General features: G+C 43.7%; 3 protein-coding genes across 7 annotated transcripts; all 3 read right to left on the reverse strand.

Annotated features, from left to right (window-relative positions):
- Window positions 1–2,491: 2,491 nt before the first annotated feature.
- mrm1 (mitochondrial rRNA methyltransferase 1 homolog (S. cerevisiae)) lies at window positions 2,492–7,522 on the reverse strand. Of its 5 annotated transcripts, none has more exons than XM_036523097.1 (7): window positions 7,156–7,522; window positions 6,546–6,635; window positions 4,662–5,411; window positions 4,369–4,462; window positions 3,895–4,015; window positions 3,519–3,638; window positions 2,492–3,005 (listed from the first exon to the last, which is right to left on the reverse strand). In XM_036523097.1, exons 2-7 carry the CDS (start codon window positions 6,590–6,592, stop codon window positions 2,956–2,958), a joined length of 1,182 nt encoding a protein of 393 aa, XP_036378990.1. In that variant the 5' UTR covers window positions 6,593–6,635; window positions 7,156–7,522; the 3' UTR covers window positions 2,492–2,955. The 5 variants fall into 5 exon arrangements, with proteins under 5 accessions (XP_036378990.1, XP_036378989.1, XP_036378991.1 ...); XM_036523096.1 differs by having other exon boundaries at window positions 4,662–5,430; window positions 6,525–6,687; XM_036523098.1 differs by lacking the exon at window positions 7,156–7,522 and having other exon boundaries at window positions 4,662–5,565; window positions 6,525–6,599.
- Window positions 7,523–9,194: 1,672 nt separating this feature from the next.
- Window positions 9,195–11,759, reverse strand: LOC118775168 (dehydrogenase/reductase SDR family member 13-like). Its single transcript, XM_036524921.1, has 5 exons — window positions 11,536–11,759; window positions 10,828–10,946; window positions 10,536–10,659; window positions 10,099–10,425; window positions 9,195–9,842 (listed from the first exon to the last, which is right to left on the reverse strand). The coding sequence occupies exons 1-5, from the start codon at window positions 11,660–11,662 to the stop codon at window positions 9,583–9,585; spliced, it is 957 nt and encodes a 318-aa protein (XP_036380814.1). The 5' UTR covers window positions 11,663–11,759; the 3' UTR covers window positions 9,195–9,582.
- Window positions 11,760–13,072: 1,313 nt separating this feature from the next.
- Window positions 13,073–17,354, reverse strand: LOC118774220 (dehydrogenase/reductase SDR family member 13-like). Its single transcript, XM_036523398.1, has 5 exons — window positions 17,122–17,354; window positions 14,935–15,053; window positions 14,714–14,837; window positions 13,988–14,314; window positions 13,073–13,556 (listed from the first exon to the last, which is right to left on the reverse strand). Exons 1-5 carry the CDS (start codon window positions 17,246–17,248, stop codon window positions 13,297–13,299), a joined length of 957 nt encoding a protein of 318 aa, XP_036379291.1. The 5' UTR covers window positions 17,249–17,354; the 3' UTR covers window positions 13,073–13,296.
- Window positions 17,355–18,482: the final 1,128 nt, after the last annotated feature.

Raw genomic sequence — 18,482 nt, forward strand, 5'->3', positions numbered from 1 at the left:
ATTATATTTCTCCCATTCCTCACTTTCTTTTCTAGGCCAAAAGAACAAAACACTTGTGTAAGTTTAGCTGCTGTTATTATCATTTAAATCAGTAGTTAATTTCTTTTCAGCAATATGGCATCCCATATATAATAGATATATAGATATATTGCAAAGTTTGTCCTATTTTAGTGAGGGAAAAGCTGCTTGCTGAAAAGGTTGTTGAACTGTTGGAGGAGCAGCATGAGGCACTTCGTACGATGTTTGACCTCTCCGAGAATGTAAGTATTCTTTTGTCCTTTTCCCATATGTGTAGGTCTTTGAAACACCCTTAATTTTCCTGTTCCTTGTGCTTGTCCATTTTAGATCAAAGAACGTAACACAAAAATACAGGATTCAGAGAAGCTGTTGTATACGGTGCAATGCACCAACAAGGAGCTGAAGGTGAGAAGCTAATATAGGCAGTTGGCTGATTAGTTATCATTGTCAAAAATGTCTAACACTGTGATACGTACAACTCCGGATCACAGTCAGAATTTACAATTGAATCCACAAGAGTAAGAGTCAACAGTCGTCTCTGTAACAGTTTGTTTTTACACAATTTAATATTTCAAATTACAGGAATCTCTGAAAGATATGGAAAAATTGCTTCAGCAAAAGGTGCTAGAAGTGAATGCCCTGGCCAAAGAAATAGCAAGCGAGAAAGAAAGGAATGAAAAAGAAATAAAGGATATTGAAAATCAAATTGCAGCAATGATGGCTGAGCAGCAGTAAGTAACAACCAAGATACTATCAAGGGAAAGATGGGCTTTGTGTATGCATGGCATTGTAAATGAGGTGAGGTGCAGAGGAATGTGGTTTAGGACCTTGTTATTGCCAATTTATTTGCAATTAAATATTTTTCTTGCTACACACATAGTGAAATATGTTTATGCATAAGTTGGCATCTTGACAGAAAAGATGTGATCTGTACTCCTGATAAGCTGTGAAACATGACTTAGGCAGTATTTTTGCTGTAAGTCTTTGAACAAGACAGTAGACTAATGCCCCTTCCTTTCTAGGTGAAGATCTGAGCTTTGGAACAAGCCCTGCAAGAAGAGAAAGGAATGAAAGCAAGGTTTCACCTGATAGTCATATAAAGGCATTACCCGGCAGCACTTTTATTTATTGATTCAATGACATACCTAAATAAAAGGCTTGTTCCCAGCTCTTGTGATGTTGAATTTATGTGGTGGACCTGGAGCCAATGTTGAGTCTGTTGAATCAAGTCTGAGCTGATGCAGATGCATAGATACTCCAAAGAGACATTACAAGCAAAAAAAAAGATATCTTTCCTTCTTAAAAATAAGTAAAACTGATGACAGGAGTTTACAGTGACTACAGAGTGAGTGTTTTTTTTCTTTTAGCATTATTTGCATTAGCAACATAAACAAAATGTCAGAAATAAGAAAGAATGGACATAGGGCTCCCAATTCAGGCTGATTCCTTATATAAAGTGAGAATCGCGTGTGACAACACTGAGCTACCTTCAGCTCACCAGTGCCGCAATGCACGATGAACCTGACAGCAGCACGTTTTAAGAGAAATCAAGACCGCAGCTGCAGTAGAACATTAGGGAGTCTCGGATGAAGAGACTGAACGACACGGACCTCCTGGCCACACCTGTCACTCTCGTCACCTGTCATATCAGACCAACGGCAGTCAGCCAGTGGCCTGCGCTGACATTAGCTGCCAGTCCGCTCCTGTTCACCGGTCGAGCCCGGTCTCCGCTCCGACCTGCCGGCTTTGTCGGCCAGCCCGCCCTTTGTGCCGTCTACCTATCTCTCCCACTCCTCTTTAATTACGGAAAATTAAGTACCTCTGCTAATTAACACAGGGACAAGAGTGATTCGTGGCTGGAGATTGCTGCTCGGGGCCTCTAAAGCAGGGGAAGAGTTAGGAGGAGGGGGGGAGAGAGATAAGAAGTGATAGAAGCCTTCCTAGAGTTCGTTAGCAAGTTTTAGCACATTTGTAAAGCTTGTTAATCACAGATTAGCAGATGCGGAGGTTAATTGCACCTGTGGAAGTAACAAGACCCCAAGGATGATTCCATTTGCTGATTGGTTCCATCACGGTGTGTGTTTGTGTGTGTGTGTGTGTGTGTTTGTGTGTGTGTGTTTGTGTGTGTGTGTGTGTGTGTTTTGGCAGGGATATTTTATTGGGTATGACAGACAGCCTAATACCACTCTTCTGTTTCTTCCCTCCATCACATTTGTGTCCATGTTGACTGATAGCATTTCAGCATCATTGTGCCCGTTTCCAGACAACACTGGCCTGTGCAGGCCACTGGCTTATTACAACTATAGAAACACACACACACGCACACACACACACACACGCAACAGAGAACCACGGGTATGAACAGACATGGAACAGACACAACTTCATGAAAATACACTGGAAACCAGATGCAGATCAACTGCAGTCATAACAAGCACATAATGAAGGACTCTGCTATGCATATATGCACAGGTTTCCTGGCCCTTTATTTACTTTTTCTGAGAGCAACAGTACACTCATCAAAAACCACAAATGCAAAAAAATCACATTCATGATCAGACAATTGAATTAAGAATGAAATCAGAGAAGCAGCAAACAGTCGTAATAAAAAATGGCACCTAAAGTATTACAGAGAATGCGGGTATCAAATAAGCATCCATGCAAGTCGAGGACTCAGATTCGTGGTGTTGCCACTGTCCCGTAGTTGCTGGGGAGACCACTGTCCCGGGTTGTGGCGACACACGTCCGTGGCAACGTGCCGACGCTGCGTGGCGGTCCGAGGCCGGCCTCTGCTCCAGGCCCCCGCGTCTCGGATGCATTAAAATGCTCAATCAATCCCGGGCCTCCGCTGCGCAGATCGCTAATTGATGCTGTAATCCGGTCTAAGTACTGTACTGAGGAGCTGGGAGTGCGTCCAAAGCAAACACCTCGCGCCGGTCATCGACGCGCTGGTCTCCGTGACGACAGCAGCGTGTGCAAAAGAATGCCTACGAGGTGCAAAAACACAGTGTCAAAACCCACTGATACGGTCATCTTGGATTTTTTTCACGTTTCTCCTGTCAAAGATACTTCTAGGACAAGACTAAATTTGTAACAATCAAGGTCTGGCCAACAAAGACTACTTAATTGAGATATTTGGATGGAACTTTATAATATAAAACTATGGGTGAACACACTGCAGCTGATTAACTATGCCTTATTTTTTAAGTAGTTAAATTTAGAGAAGGTAGTGAATAGATAACAGACTTCAAATTTAAGAGAGAAATAATTTCAGATCTTTGTTTTAGTTTTAAACAAGTCACACTGATGTGATCAGATCTGTTGCTTTAAGTAAATGTCTGATTTTAACATTGACACTAACTTAATTAAGTTAATTACGATAAAACTTGAGGATAGATGAGAGTGCTGCGGATGAGAGTGCTGTAAATGCAGTCAGAGAATAAACGGATGGGGCCTTTGGCGCAGAGGGGATATACATTGACACGAGGGGGCAGCTTTACCTGTCGCCACAGAGACATTGAGGGACTCCACACCTGGGTGCAGCTCTCTGGAGGGGAGGATGGTCAGCAGGGCCTGACACAGCCGGCGCAGCTCCAGGGACAGGCCGTCACCTTCGCCGCCTGAGGAGGGACATGTCAGAGAGACACCGCAGCACACAGGTTACGCACACGCCATCCGTAACGCTATACGCTCACGTCAATGCACACAAAAACGGATAAGAACACAGAGACATAGATGAAGCCTTACACTACGCACAAACACGCACACACGCACACGCACACAGGGAACCAAACGACAGAGCGTGGTCTGGAAAGGAGAGGGGAGGGGACGCTGACGAAGCCCACACGGGTCTGCCTGGCTGTCACGGAGGCTCACCTATCAGCAGCAGCGTGGGCTTGGTGAGCTGGAAATCGGAACAGCGGAGGACGGGGACGTCCGTGTCCACCTCCGCAACCCCCACCGTGCCAACCACCTGCCAGCCCTGCCTCACCTTCACCTGCGTCAGAGAGGGCAAACGTGTCACTCGCTGTGGAGCAACTGCACCACGAGGCAAACGTCAATCAATATTTTAATAGACAAGACCCCGTTATACTATAGACCAGCAATCGTGGAGAAATGGCGCCTTTACTCTGAACCAAACACCTATGGACAGTAGGTTTGAATTACAGGCTGCTGTTGGCTTGTGAAAAGTAGTTTGCACTGTATGTCCCTGTGCTAGTAAATAAAACACGACCAATACAACGGTGTACTCCTGCCCCCTGGTGGATGCACATGTTATCACAAATCTCTTAAAAATCCTTCACGAGGAAATGTTCCCAGAACAAGCTCTGAACAACATGGCACAGGTACCTTCAACATGTCAGGCAGGCTGTCACAGCCATACACTCCCATGACCTCCATCACCCCAGAGCTGGCTTTGCTCACAACCGGAGTCAAGGGACAGCTGCGCACAAAGACATCACTGTTCATAACGCATCGAGCAGATATTTCAACGACAGTGTAAGCACACAGACAGGGTCGGCCACACTATGCCCTGACAACTTCCAATATCGCCAAAGATGGCACTCAGCCACAGGGCAGGACCACTCTAGCCTAAGTTCTGCATTAAAATGTATAGAGGCAGGCTTCATTACCAATCATACCTATTGTGAATGCTGCTGATGATCCTGTCTGCCCCCAGAAAATATGCAGAGCGGAGGATGGCCCCAAGGTTCATGGGGTCCTGCACGCCGTCTAGGACCAGCCACAGGGGGGTCTCGGCGCTGTCGCCGTGCGTTCCTGCAGTGTCCTCCTCTCTGAGGTAATCCAGGGGACTGGCCTCCAGACACAGGCCCTGGTGTACTCGGCCTTCGCACAGCTTGTCCAGCTCCTTCTTGCTGACCAGCTGGATTCGAACCCGCTGCCTCTGGGCCTCCTCGCACACCTGCTGCACAGCAGCCCTCTGGGGGGCACTGGTCTCTTTCACAAACAGCCTGCGCGCCCTCCTCCGGCCCTGAGTGAGAGCCAGCAGGCAGGGCGCCACGCCAAACAGCACCTCCAGCCTCTGTTGCGTCTGGGGGAAGTCTTCCTGACTCAGGCGCTGGAGGTCAGACGGGATCCTGCTGTAGGACGCGGGTCCCTTCCCCGAGTGGGCCGGCTTCCCGGGGGATCCTCTCTTTGAGAAAGGCCTCTGTGTGGCTTTCCGTCCGTCTGACCTCTGCTGCCCCCTAGTGGGCGTCGTTTCCATGACGCTGTGTTCGGTGGAGTCCGGAGCACCGCGCCACCACCTCTCCCCAGGTCTGGAGCCATCTTCTCTTGAGCACAGCAGAGTCACAGAGGAATGGTAGGGCCTCCACCATGGAGTTTCATGGATACCCAGTCTCAAAATTACATCTCTAGTGCAGCTCAACTTCCTGAAACATGCACGAACCCCTGTCAACAAACGCAGGTTCATTCTCAGGTAAACCAACACCCACAATTCTACCGTTTTCCCATCAGAGGAGGAACCGACGTCATTCAATGGTCAGCAAAACTGTATTTACAGATTAAACTGTATTGCAACTACACCTAAAGAAGAGAGAAAGATATGTTTAGAGAAAGGTGCCTCGCTTCGCACTACACGCTGAATACACAAATTGACTCAAGTCACCAGGAGATATTTAGACACCTTCTGTAGACCTTGGTAAATTTTCTGTGTACATTTGTTGTACCTGCTGTACAGCAGGTGGCAGTATACACCTTTTGGTTGGTTTGAAATCCGCTATTCACTGGACCGCAGTACAAAACGCCGTGAAGTGTATTCCAACCTGTGATTCGAGAGCAGCATTCCTTGTGGTATGTGCATGTACATGTTAATAGTGCTATACACTCAGTATTCTGTGTGCCATGAACTGTGTTTTCAATGGGAGCAATATTATGTACACTGCATAAGCTTCTCTGTGTTCTGAATTAAGCTACACTGATCCATTAATAACATTTTTAACATACTTCTTTTTGGTGTTGAATTTCACCACTGTCAAACTATCACACTTTAGTTTGGCGTAGCACCGCCCAGCAAAAATTGCTTAAATTAATTAGACATTTGAGCGGTTTCACATTGATTATGTTCTGATGGACAGTCTACCAATTTAACGTTCTTCATCTAATCTTCACAACGTAATAGTTGTACAAAACCAATAAAATATGTACCTGCTACCGCTACCCTGCTCTCTGACTTCATTTGCTTATTAGCTTGCTAAGTCGCAACTTACAAATGTTCGAGGGGTAGCTATCTGTAACTAGTGGTAGATACTTGTGGCTAGGTAGTAATTAGTAAAATGCCTAGCTAACAAGCTAAACCTTGCAACCTCGAATTAATAGTTCGACCTTTTCAGCTAGATAGGTGAATCGCTAGCTAGCCAAGTCAGACATGTTACAGTCAGCTAGCAAGCTATGCGGCTCCAGAGCTTCACTGTGGACTCAACACGACAGCTATACACTCACGATTCTTCTTACATAGACATAAAGGAACACAGGTTCCATCGTACCTCTGACTGCCACCGTCTCACCTCCATTCATTGAAACCAACCGCCTCTCTTCTTCGCGTACGGTCCATGAGGTCCAATCAGGAAGTAAAAGTTTCCTCCACGCCGTCAAAACTGAAAACAAATTAAACACTACCACCGCCTGTCGTTTTGTGGAATTGCAGTCCTGAACACAAAGTCAAAGACGAGACAAGCTTGAAGTACAATGAGTCAGACAAGTTATTTGGGTAGTCCTCACTTAATTTTAGTGTACATATTTCCATTTTATATTGCTTGTTTCAAATTAATTAGCTCACACAGTTTAATTTCAAAATGTAACAGGTCATGTGAAAACGGATTTTCTGATGCCATGACCCCTCTACAAACATGGGTTGTTGCAGTGAATCAGACTATAAAATATAATTGTGAAAAGCACAAGTTAATCTATATGCTGTTTTGCCATTTGCATTACTGCCTAGGCTCCTGGCTCAAGACTTTATGCTATAGAGGAAAACAGCAAAGGTCTTACAGAAATTACCAAAAAAAATTTCTTCCCTTTACATTTCCAAAATCAATCGTACGTCAAAAAAGGTGCAATTTGATCTTAAATTTAGGACTGCCACACCCTCACACTCGCCTCCAAGAGAGGGCTTACCTCATGCTGAGGTGCTAAGGCACACCCGGCAGCACTGCTTCCTGAAGCCAGTTTTGGACCAGATTGGCGAGCGGCTCATGTTTGCTGTTCGTGTGATGAGGTCAAAGGAGCCCGGGCTGACGAGAGGGACCGGTGCATTCACCGTGTGTGTCTGGCCCCACCTCATTCAGGCACTCCAGCACAATCACCTGTGAGTAGCCATGGCGTGTGACAATAAACACCAAGGGCAAAGCCTCCTTTGCCTGGCTGCAGCCCATTTGTCAGAATCTCATGAGAATCTACCGGCGAGAGTCCACCAGGGAGGCTCTGTCACATCACTGTCCCATATTGTGATAGTTAACGAAGTTAAATAACAATGTGCATCCTCCCCATCCTTTATACGTGGAAGTTACACTTCAGATTGTTGTGTTGGCACTGTGTTGGAATGGTACATTCTTTCTGTCAGGTACATTGTGTTCCGCTTGCTTGGCCGGGTGCACACTTGTGATCTCAGTGGTGTGTTTGGCATTGACAAATCTTCATGGCGTTTGTGGCGTCCTCATTTGTGTAACACTTTGTCTTATGTGCTTTGTGCTCGTAAGTGGGAGTTGCTCTAGATAAGAGCGTCTGCTGGATGACGTAAATGTAAACATATTAACACACTGTACATCACTCTGGAAGTCTCTGGGCGTCTACTAAATGATAAATATGCAGAACCAGGAACCTTGGACAAATTACACTGTTTTCTTTTTTATCAACCACCCATAACCCAACAACCAACTTTGGTGAATTTACTGGGGTTAAGAATTCTACACACATCTGTTGTTGACCGGGTCCCATCTTGGCACTGACTTCAGCCACAGAGCTCACAGACTGCAGGCTCCCCACAACCACCTGATTACAAACTCATTGTTCCCACGTTCCTGAAAGACAGGGGCAGAGCTCGGAGAATGGGGCTAAAGGTGAAAGCTGTGCTCCGAGGAACCTGTGAAACTTGTCTGATGACAAGGGCTTTTAGCCGTGCTAAACATTTCACCTATGTACCACGCCATTCTGGTGGTGAACGTCAGATCTCACACAAATCACGTAATGCTGGGACATTTCTTCCTAAAAAAAAAGCGAGGGTTATAACAGGGTTTGCCCTCGGGTCATTCAACTCCCTACAGCAACATCTGGCTCCTTTAAAAGAAACTGGCGTGGGTGTGCTCACATTCTGAACTATGGTTGCAATATATATTTCCACCAAGAGTTCATGCCCTTAACCTATTGACATTAAAGACGTTTCTCTGTAGGTGGTATACGCTGTGGCTGCATCTATTTCAAGTTCATATTGACTGATAGACAAGTTCCACATATGGGCACTGTTGCAGGATTTTTATTTATTTTCATTGGGTAATTAAAGCTCCCTTCAAATGAATAGATAGATTAAAAACAAGACATCGATTACAATCTCAGGTTTCGCCTTCATCAATGAGGTGACTTTATTTCAAGAAGCTTTTCAACACAGCATAAAATACATATTTCCAGAAAAGACGAATAACATTGATCCCATTTTTAGCCTTATTTATTCCTTAGTTACATTCATTTTCTTTAAAAGTATCAATAACCAGCACGGTGCCAGTTTGCCTAAAATGTAATTCATAATAATTTAATACTGAACTTTTCCAAGTGTTGGTAAACACCAAATCCAATAGAATTTAATGATTTGTGTTTTATAACAATGATATCCATAACTGAAGAAAGGAGCTGTCAAACAGCCGATGAGTGTACACAACATGTTAAAATGACAGTATGGTTAGGTTCTGTCTTATACAATTAGAATGACTCCCTCCTGGAGTATGAGGTAACAGCCCCTGCCCTGATGGCAGTCTGGGGAGGGGCAGCACCATTGTTAAGCGATTGCAGTCAGGGGTTTATCTCCATTGGTGGCAAAACTTTGGGAACACCATGCTAAAAATGCAAAATTTTATCTGTGGGAGCAACACATTTAATTTACATTCTTACACAAGAAATCTGGAATGTTTCAGGGCTTAAAAAAAAAAAAAGACGAAGGACAACCATCATTTGCAATCATTTATTCTTATAAAGCAAAATGATAAATTTATATACATTACTGATGTGTTTGCCAAGGAGTTTTGGCCCTTCGATGCTTTTTCATGACACATAGTATGGGTACTCTGACTGTGCATTTAATGTGTACAATGAACCATTGTTCTCAAACAGCACTCTTCCCTCGCAAAACATCCAGCTAAATTCATTAGAATTCAATGACACTTTCAAGCATTTCACTGAGGGTACATTCAGTTACATAGGCAGGGAAAGGCAAGGCATCTGAAGGTGTCAAATGCAGTCTGAAAATATAGCCATTTCCAAAATGACACAAGCAGAGTGTGAGTGGCAGTCCCATCTCTGCATCCCCGATCTACAAGGGCAGGTGTCAGCGAGTGCTCAAACCAGGCCGCTCAATCTCTCGCTGACCTCCCACAGCTTCCTGGCGACGGCGTCATCTCTGGCCTTGGCGTACACCTCCTGCACTGCACAGCAAGCAAAGTAGCGCCCGCTCAGGTGCTCGATGCCCTCCTGGAGGGCGCAGTACAAGGTGGTCTGGGCACCGGCCTCCGGATCCAGGAACAACATTCTGGCCACTGGCTCAATGAACACCTTCTGCCACAAGCTGACATTCCGCGATAGCTCCGTTCTCACAATCCCTGCATGAGACAAACATGGACAACAGTCAGGCTGAGGTCAGCAGCACACTCGCAATTGCCTTAATTCTTCTTTGCATTGCCAAGCACCAAGTAAACTGGAGCTTAGTATCCCATTAAGTATTTGGTATGTCCCAGCTGAGGTTTAACCAACAACCTCCTGTAAACCAAACATGAGGTCTTTAAATTAACTGCCAGTGAAACTATCGCGCAACTTTCTGAATGTTCAGTCTGAACCCTCAAACATAAAGGGACTAACCTGGGTGAACGCTGTAGCAGGTGACATTGGTACCCTTTAGCCTCTTGGCTAGCTCATGAGTGAAGAGGATGTTACAGAGCTTGCTGTTGCAGTAGGCCTGGAAAAACTGCCAGCTGTATCTCCCAGTGCCCAGGTCTTTTTTGGTAATGAGGGCCTCAAAGTCTATTTTGCCCCAGCGGTAGGCCATGGAGGACACTGTGACCACACGTCCGCCACCTCCTTCCTTCAGGCGGTCCAATAACAGACAGGTCAGAAGGAAGTGGCCTAGGTGATTGACACCGAACTCAATCCCGAAGCCATCCTCGGTGCGCCCATCAGCTACCAAGCCTGAGGTATGAGAGAGACGTCTCAAAAGATGAGTTTTTCACCCACAGTTTCAACCCCGCCAGATAATACGGTCTTTCAAAGGTTATAGGAGTACTCTCACAAAAGCTCACCCGCATTGTTGATGAGCAGGTCCAGTCTGGGCTCAGTCTTCAGGAAGGTGTCAGTGAAGGAGCGCACAGACTTCAGACTCGCAAGGTCCAGCTGCATGTACACCACATCGGCAACTTCACTCTCCTGAAACAGGAGGGGGGCAGTGGTGATCAGTTGCCATCGTACACCAACATTCCCATTTCTCCAGGCAGGCTGAAAACCACTTTTGTGCTCAAACATATGATTAATTGATAGTGTGTGTATTTATTATATATGCAGCAAAATGTGAGAAGAATCATGGCAATTCCTCACCCTCCTGATATCGCCGATGGCAGCCTCTGCTTTCTGCTGGTTGCGGCAGGCCAGGATAACCCTCGCTCCTCTCCTGGCCAGATCAAGAGCAGTGGCCTTTCCTATGCCCGTGTTGCCCCCTGGAAGAGAGAGTCTCTAAAATATTAGGAGGTTGAGGTGTTCAGGTTTAAATTTAAAATCCAATTTTAACCCTTGTTAATCTGATGTATCAGGTTACAACAGCAACTCGTTTCAGATTTTTTTTTGTTTCAAAGCCCACTTACCCATAAACTTGACTGCCGTCAAGGTTAATTATACCTTAAAATCAGAAAACTTTATGACAACACCCACGGGCAAAGAACTGTGTAGCATGCTTGTCATAGTTAAATGTTATATGTGCACTCAACACGTCACCAACTCAGATCTGAAAGCAATTCAAAGACATGTAGCTGCCCAAAGGAGGACGCATTTTCCTTCAATGCAGTGATCTGGTGAATTCTAAAAAACACTACCTGATTCATTGATTGAGTCATTCCAAAATACACGAGCTACCATTATCGAACACAAACAGAAGTTAGTTAGACGATCATTTCAAACCTGTACGCAGCTTTTGCTTAAAGCAGATTTACATGTAAAAAAAAAAAAAGTATAAGGCTCATAAAACTATTGGAGATTCACCGAGAACTTCGTAAAACAGACGATCGTATCGTTACGCCAATAAAAACTTACCCGTAATAATCACAGTCTTCCCAGCCATTGCTGTAAAGCTTCTACACTGAGATCTCTTAAAGAGGGTTTCAACCAAGATGACATAAACGCCGACCACAGTCGCAGCTGCAACAAATAACATTAACATGATCTCAACGCGGGAACAATCTGTTCGCAGGTGCCGTGCTCTTCCTGTGCTCTCAAGAGCCACGAATGTGCCTGCACTTGCCAAGGATGCGAACGCTTTTCGGTCAGTCTGTCATCCTGCCTGTTTTACCGGTTTCCGATTCAAGACGACTCTTTCTCGATAGCTGGCCTCGGTGTACTGGCCGAACCGGTTCTGAATGGTTAGCTCATTCAGATTTGGTAACGTCATCCCGACATGCTCACGCGCTGATTTTTGTCCAGGATTTTTGTTAACTTTTGTGTCATTTACTCGGCATATATAGGCCTATTGTTCAGGCATTTCAAAGAAAAATGTATGCTTTTCCTCAAATGAAAACAAGATGACAAAGAATTTAAGCATTTTTATGTCGCTCCTTCGCTACAGTAAGAAGAGCTTTTGAACTCGTACACACTCATGAGCTATTGTTGGTTTGGCTTTTTATAGATGATTTATTTTATGAGCTGTTGTATTTCATATGTATTATCTGAACTGAAAAATACACTTTAACAATATGGATATTGCCACACACTTCTAAGACAGGGCTGAATATCTACAACGTTATTATTTACATTTTTTCTGCCCCAAATGCAGAAAATAAAAAACATACCCTATAGCATAGAGTGGTAAATATTTTCAGTATTTCTACAGAAACGTTACAAATGAATACAGCCAAAATTTAGTTTCGGTTGGTAGCACGGAAGACAGACTGCCGTTAAAAATCTTGGAGCCATCGTTTTTTGTTTTGTTTTTTTTCTGGGCTTCCAGCTATATTGGCTCCAGGGTATAAATAGTGTCGAAGTGCCGTGTTATGGGTTTCACTCTGCGCGCAGAAGACGACTGTATGTAAAACATCAGAATTGATTTACATGTCAAAACGATGTTTCAATCAGTTTTCACACATTAGTCCTAGGTTCATTAACTTTAGAAAACGTGTTGAAACTAGCTTCATCCCTCAATATGACTAACATACAAGTGGAGCTGATCATGGTAACAATGTGTCACTTTTCAGGTTTCATAATATTTACTGTGATGGTAGAATGGAATAAAAAAGGAAAAACTATGCAGTGAAATATTTGACTTTATTTTCATATATTTTTTCCCCTGTCATCTGAATTGGCACAAAAAGGAAGAGTGGAAAATCATGAATTGTGACAAAAACTTAAGAAAACTAACAAGCCACTATGGTATTTCAATAAATATGGCCCTGCAAAGAAATTAAACCCACTTGTGATGTTTTTAAATGTTGGATAATGTGGAGAACAGAGAAAAATTTATAAAATCCTGACATTTCAGTTAAAATTCACCATATACTTGATTCTCTACACAAATAAGAAAGTACATATAACAGATTAAAACAGAAAAATTTAACTTAAAGAGTCAGCGAGAGCAGTGGGAAAAGGTAGTTACAGAGACTGTGAACACAGCCAATTTACTTAAATACATTTAATTAAATATGTTTTCAGTGGTGCATGTTTTGTTGCTGTTTTAGTTACTAAAATCTCCATCTACAAAGTTATTTAATAAACTTCCGTCTTAAAGCATAAAGTGTAGTTCCAAGAGAGCACGTCTCTGGCAGCCGTCTCGTCTGTAATCTGCAGCCAGGTGTCGGTGCATTCTCAAACCAGGCCGCTCAATCTCTCGCTGACTTCCCACAGCTTCCTGGCGACGGCGTCATCTTTGGCCTTGGCACACATCTCCTGCACTGCACAGTGGGAAAAGTAGCGCCCGCTCAGGTGCTCAATGCCCTCCTGGAGGGCGCAGTACAAGGTGGTCTGGGCACCGGCCTCTGGATCCATGAAGAAGAGAGAGTGTATGGGCTGTATGACGATCTTCCAGAAGCCGCTGATGTGACGACCTATTTCTGTTTTGACTGCTCCTGTGGAATACAAAATCACTGCCATGTGCATTATACCACTTCACCTCAAGCCTCATATCAGCACTGTTTATGTATAAAAACAAATATTTGTGTGGCTCTACACACTGAGTAAATGTGAAAAAGAGAAAATGACCAACAAACTAATACAGAAATGAGAAATTTAAGATACTCGGGAAAGGACAAGGGACAGGAAATACTATTACGCGTGGCAGAAATCCTGATTCTCACATATGCAGTATCTCAGTCTTATACATTCATTTGTTTGTCAATTAACAGACACTCTTATTCATAGTGACTTAAGGCAATGATAGAGTATATATATATCATAATAATTGTAATATGCAGCAATGTATGTTCCTACTCTAATGGCTTCCATTTCTCACATTGGCTGCTTAAAACCTTGCTCTCTTGGTGTCAAGGGTGATACTGACCTGGGTGCAGGCTGTAGCAGGTGACATTGGTGCCCTGCAGTCTCTTGGCTAGCTCATAGGTGAACAGCACATTGCAAAGTTTGCTGTGGCTGTATAGCTTGAACACTTCAAAGCCAGATGTCCCCACACCCAGCTCATTGTGGGTGCTCAGGCAGTTGAAATCAATTGTGCCAAAATAGTGTGCTTTAGAGGTCACGTTTATCACTCGACTTGGACCACTCTCTTTCAGACGCTCCAGCAGCAGAAGGGTTAACAGAAAGTGGCCAAGATGATTGACACCGAAGATCATTCCAAAGCCGTCCTCCGTCTTGCCTGACATGAAAATTCCTGCATCGGAGAGATAAACGTTTACCAGTGGCAAAACTGGGCATGTAAGTGGGCGGAGTTTAAGGGAGTGAGCTTGTAATTTCAATGCTGAAGCCTCAAGTGACTCACCACTATTGTACCCTTGATCAAGGTATCGAACCTGAATTGCTTCAGAATAATGTAATCAGTTCGAACATTTCAGTGAATACCATTTACATCTACATTTGCATTTTGTCATTTAGCAGACACACTTATCCAGAGCAACTTCCAAAGTGCAAGTACAAAGTGCATTTGACAAAACAGCGTGAAATGCTGTACAAAACAAGGACACAACTAGGCATATTCAGACATATAATAATGTAATATAACATGCACTGCCTCTTGCGTGAGACATACAGAAGCAGACTAAAACGTAGTCACCCGCATTATTGATGAGCAGGTCCAGCCTGGGCTCTGTCTGTAGGAAGGTCTCAGCGAAGGAACGCACAGACCTCAGGCTCGCCAGGTCCAGGTGCATGTACACCACTTCATTGTTCCCACTCTCCTGAAAAATGGGGTGAGAGCGCAGGGAATGGGAAAAGTGCCCGGGATAAGTCAGTTTCTCTCCATCGCGGCTGCATCACAGACGGCACGCTCCTCACCCTCCTGAGGTCACGGACGGCCGCCTCCGCTCTCTGCTGGTCACGGCAGGCCAGGATGACCCTCGCCCCTCTCCTGGCCAGATCGAGAGCAGCGGTCTTCCCTATGCCCGTGTTGCCCCCTGGGGGAGAGACACCCTCAGTGCTCATCAAAGGGTCAGGGGTTAATAATGGGCCGCTCACCCCTGTGACAGTTTCTGCCTGAGGCAGTGCTTTTTGCCTTGGCCTACTCTGTGGAGTGTAAACTGTGAATATGTTTTTGTTTTTCTGTGTCACTGTGTGTGGCCTGTGTGACATGCATTTTTCAGAACACTGTATGTATGTCTTGGCACAATACCTGTTCTCTTGCCATTCTGTTATATGCATGAGCTAGTACTACTTATACAAGAGTTTATGAGCAGCTGGTTGTGTCAGTTTAGGACAGCTGAATCATGCCAATACAAAGCAATTAATCAGACACTTTGTTTAAAATGCCATTTAGTCAAACGTGGCATAGTCTTTCATTTTCTGAAAGTGTTTGTGATTTAATTGTAAAGGAAAGATGACATATGTTAATTTTTGCATTAGCATACATAAACATAACTTTTAATACAAATTTTAATTCAACTCAACTGGAGCAACATAAGTCAATACTGATTGTATAGGCTATAAAATCTATAGTCCCAACAAAGAAAAAAATTAAAAATAATTTAAAAATATAGATTATATATATTTTAGATTTTATATATATCATATTTATGTAGTATTGTGATGCATTTTGATTTTGTGTTCTAGGGACTGTTGTATCACAGTATCCTTGGCTTTTGTAAGAGTGCATAGGTTAACTTGTGGTAGAGCTAGAATAGTGTTATGCTCACACTCACTGGTCTGTGATAGTTGTTAGCCTGGTCTGACACTGTTGCTCATTTAAATTGAATGGATAGACTTATGTTCTATTGTGATGGAAGTTGCTCTGGATAAGAGTGTCTGCTAAATGCATGTAATGTAATGTAATGTAATGTTGTACCCCTGTGCAAGGTACCAGTAAGTGATTTGTTAATTTTTAACAGGGGGAATGGCAGATTCACACGCAGCATTTTCTGCTACTAACTAGGGGATGGAGGGGGGGGGGGGGGGGGGGGGGGGGGGGGGGGTGGCAGGTTAACAAGAGGGATACATTTTGGTCATTTTGCTAACAAGGGGGATAGCATCCCCCCTCAAATCGCCTACTGCAAGGTACATAAACCAGAATTGTCTCCGTAAAAATTTCCCAGAGGATAATATGTAAAAAAATGTACGGTATGTAAGTCACTTTGGATAAGAGTGCTTTCAGAGCAACTGATGTAATATAATGAACAAAGCAATAGTTAATTAAAAAAAACCAACTCAGTTTATACAATTCCTGGATACCCTGTGAAGTAATTGGGAAACACTGCACCAGGAGATTCACCCCTTAATAGGAGTGGATGTCATCTCTGCACACACCCCAGAGGGGAGCTCTTCTACTTTCTACTTCTACTTTTTGCAAAAATTGCTATAAAATTGCTATATTACCCAGATGATTTATCTAATAAAGGTGTATTCCGCTACCCCACCCCAGCTGTATGACACACAGTAGTACAAAAAAATTGTTAGAAATCATAAATAAATATATCACAGAGGTCTCAAACCTGCTCACAATGAACAATTCTGCCTCAAGGACCCGTAAGGTTTGCCAGTTAGAACAACATGCCTACTTGCTTTGCTCCTCTTCAAAAATATTGTCGCAGCGTTAATTTCCATGACCCACCACTTGTCGTTGAGAACAAAATAACTCAAAGCGCAATAGCGGGATAGTCCCAAACGCTTGAGTATTTTAACACCAAATAACGTCGAATATCCATGTTTCAAAGTATCCCTTCTTTTTCTGCAAATCTAAATAAAACACTCTTCTGAGTGTTTGTTTAGTATATTTCCTCGCTGAAAGGCATGCTTCCCCCTGCCCCATCGCAGGTATCTACGATATGCCCGTGCTCATCGATACAATTCGCAAAATAATATAAGGAAAATCAGCGTTCCTTCCTGCGGTAAGCGTAATGCAAGAACGCTGCAACTATTTAAATTATAAGGCAGGACCGTTATATAACCCGTGTTTGGTACAGTTTAAATTGTACATCGTTATCGATGGACATTTAAGGTGTAAACTGCGCATCGATATTTCCACCAACTCACCTGTTACGATCACAGTTTTCCCGTGCAGTTTTGTCGTGCTTTTGCACCTCGGCCCTTTAAGGATAGTATGCCATAAGATTGTATAAATTCCTACAACTACCCCGGTAATAAGCAGTGCGGTATGCATGGTAGCTTTCACAATGCGAATGGAGTTGGAACGTCTCGAAACCTTAAGAACAACAACAGCGTTTAGGGTAACGCTACAGTGTTGAACGTCTTAGTCCTTCCAACTGTAGGCGTAATCTTCGTTTATCAGATTGGGGGAAATGTAACTTTGAACAAAACGGAGTTACGTAACATACAGGCGTGTCATGTTAGGAACTGGCCTGAGAAGATATTCATTCATGTGCTGTACAAGTATATGCCCGCAATTCAATGGGAAAGGCGTCCAATATGCAAAATGCTGAAGGGGAAAGCACGGGTTTAACCCATGCCCTAGTACTCCCCCCGGAGTAGAAAGTGACTGTGTTTATCCACCGTCTCCAGCTGGGCTGCATTCAAAAACATGAGAAAGCTTCATAATGCGTTCAATTGAAACGACTCGAGTGTCCAGTTTTCCCCTTAGGGCAAAGTGCGCTAATCTTCCGTTAGCGGCGATACGAAATAACGGAGCCAGCTGGTCGTGATTTTTGTTATTGCCGTTTTCTCAAATGCAAGGTAAAAGATGAAGTAAATGAACGAACATACAGTAATAATTTCGCTCCAGTTAATTGCTCTTGAGCTTCTCTGTCATATTTGACGTCGTCTAGCCGGAAATGCCATAGCTCAGCAACTCTTCTAGCACGATTGACCAATATGTCAAACGCTGCCTCAGTGGGTGTTGTCTTCCTATGTTGCCTTTGCGACGTTTCTTTTTTTTCTGCCATGAAACCTGACATCCAAAAACTTAGACAAACTGCACAGCTTTTACTCCAAGTAAGTTATCTACCAAGTACTGTGGTATTTAATACAAGATCCACATTCAAATTAGTTTGTTTTTTCACAATTTCCTCATTTGGCCTATTACATGTGCCTGAGCACAAAGGAGCATTAACAGTATTTAACCATTTTAGTAGTTGATTCTCACGCAATGATTTTGATTACTGTAAGCAGTTGATTGTTCAGAAACTCTTATACATTGACTGCAGTGGCTTTTCTTGTAAAGCACTACTGACATTGCCATGTTTGCACTCTAAAACCAGCACCTACGTATTGCGACAGGAAAAAGAAAAAGAACCATATCCAAAAGGTATTACGCAGCAGTTGTGTAACATGCTGCAGCCTAAATACCTATACCTGCGCAATGATGCCAGGCTCTTGAAGGGAGAGTCATGGCCGTTTCCCAGCACTTAATAAAAAGGAAATATTTCCAGTACCTCAGA

This window comes from Megalops cyprinoides, chromosome 3 (assembly GCF_013368585.1).
Source record: "Megalops cyprinoides isolate fMegCyp1 chromosome 3, fMegCyp1.pri, whole genome shotgun sequence".
NCBI classification, from domain to species: domain Eukaryota; kingdom Metazoa; phylum Chordata; class Actinopteri; order Elopiformes; family Megalopidae; genus Megalops; species Megalops cyprinoides.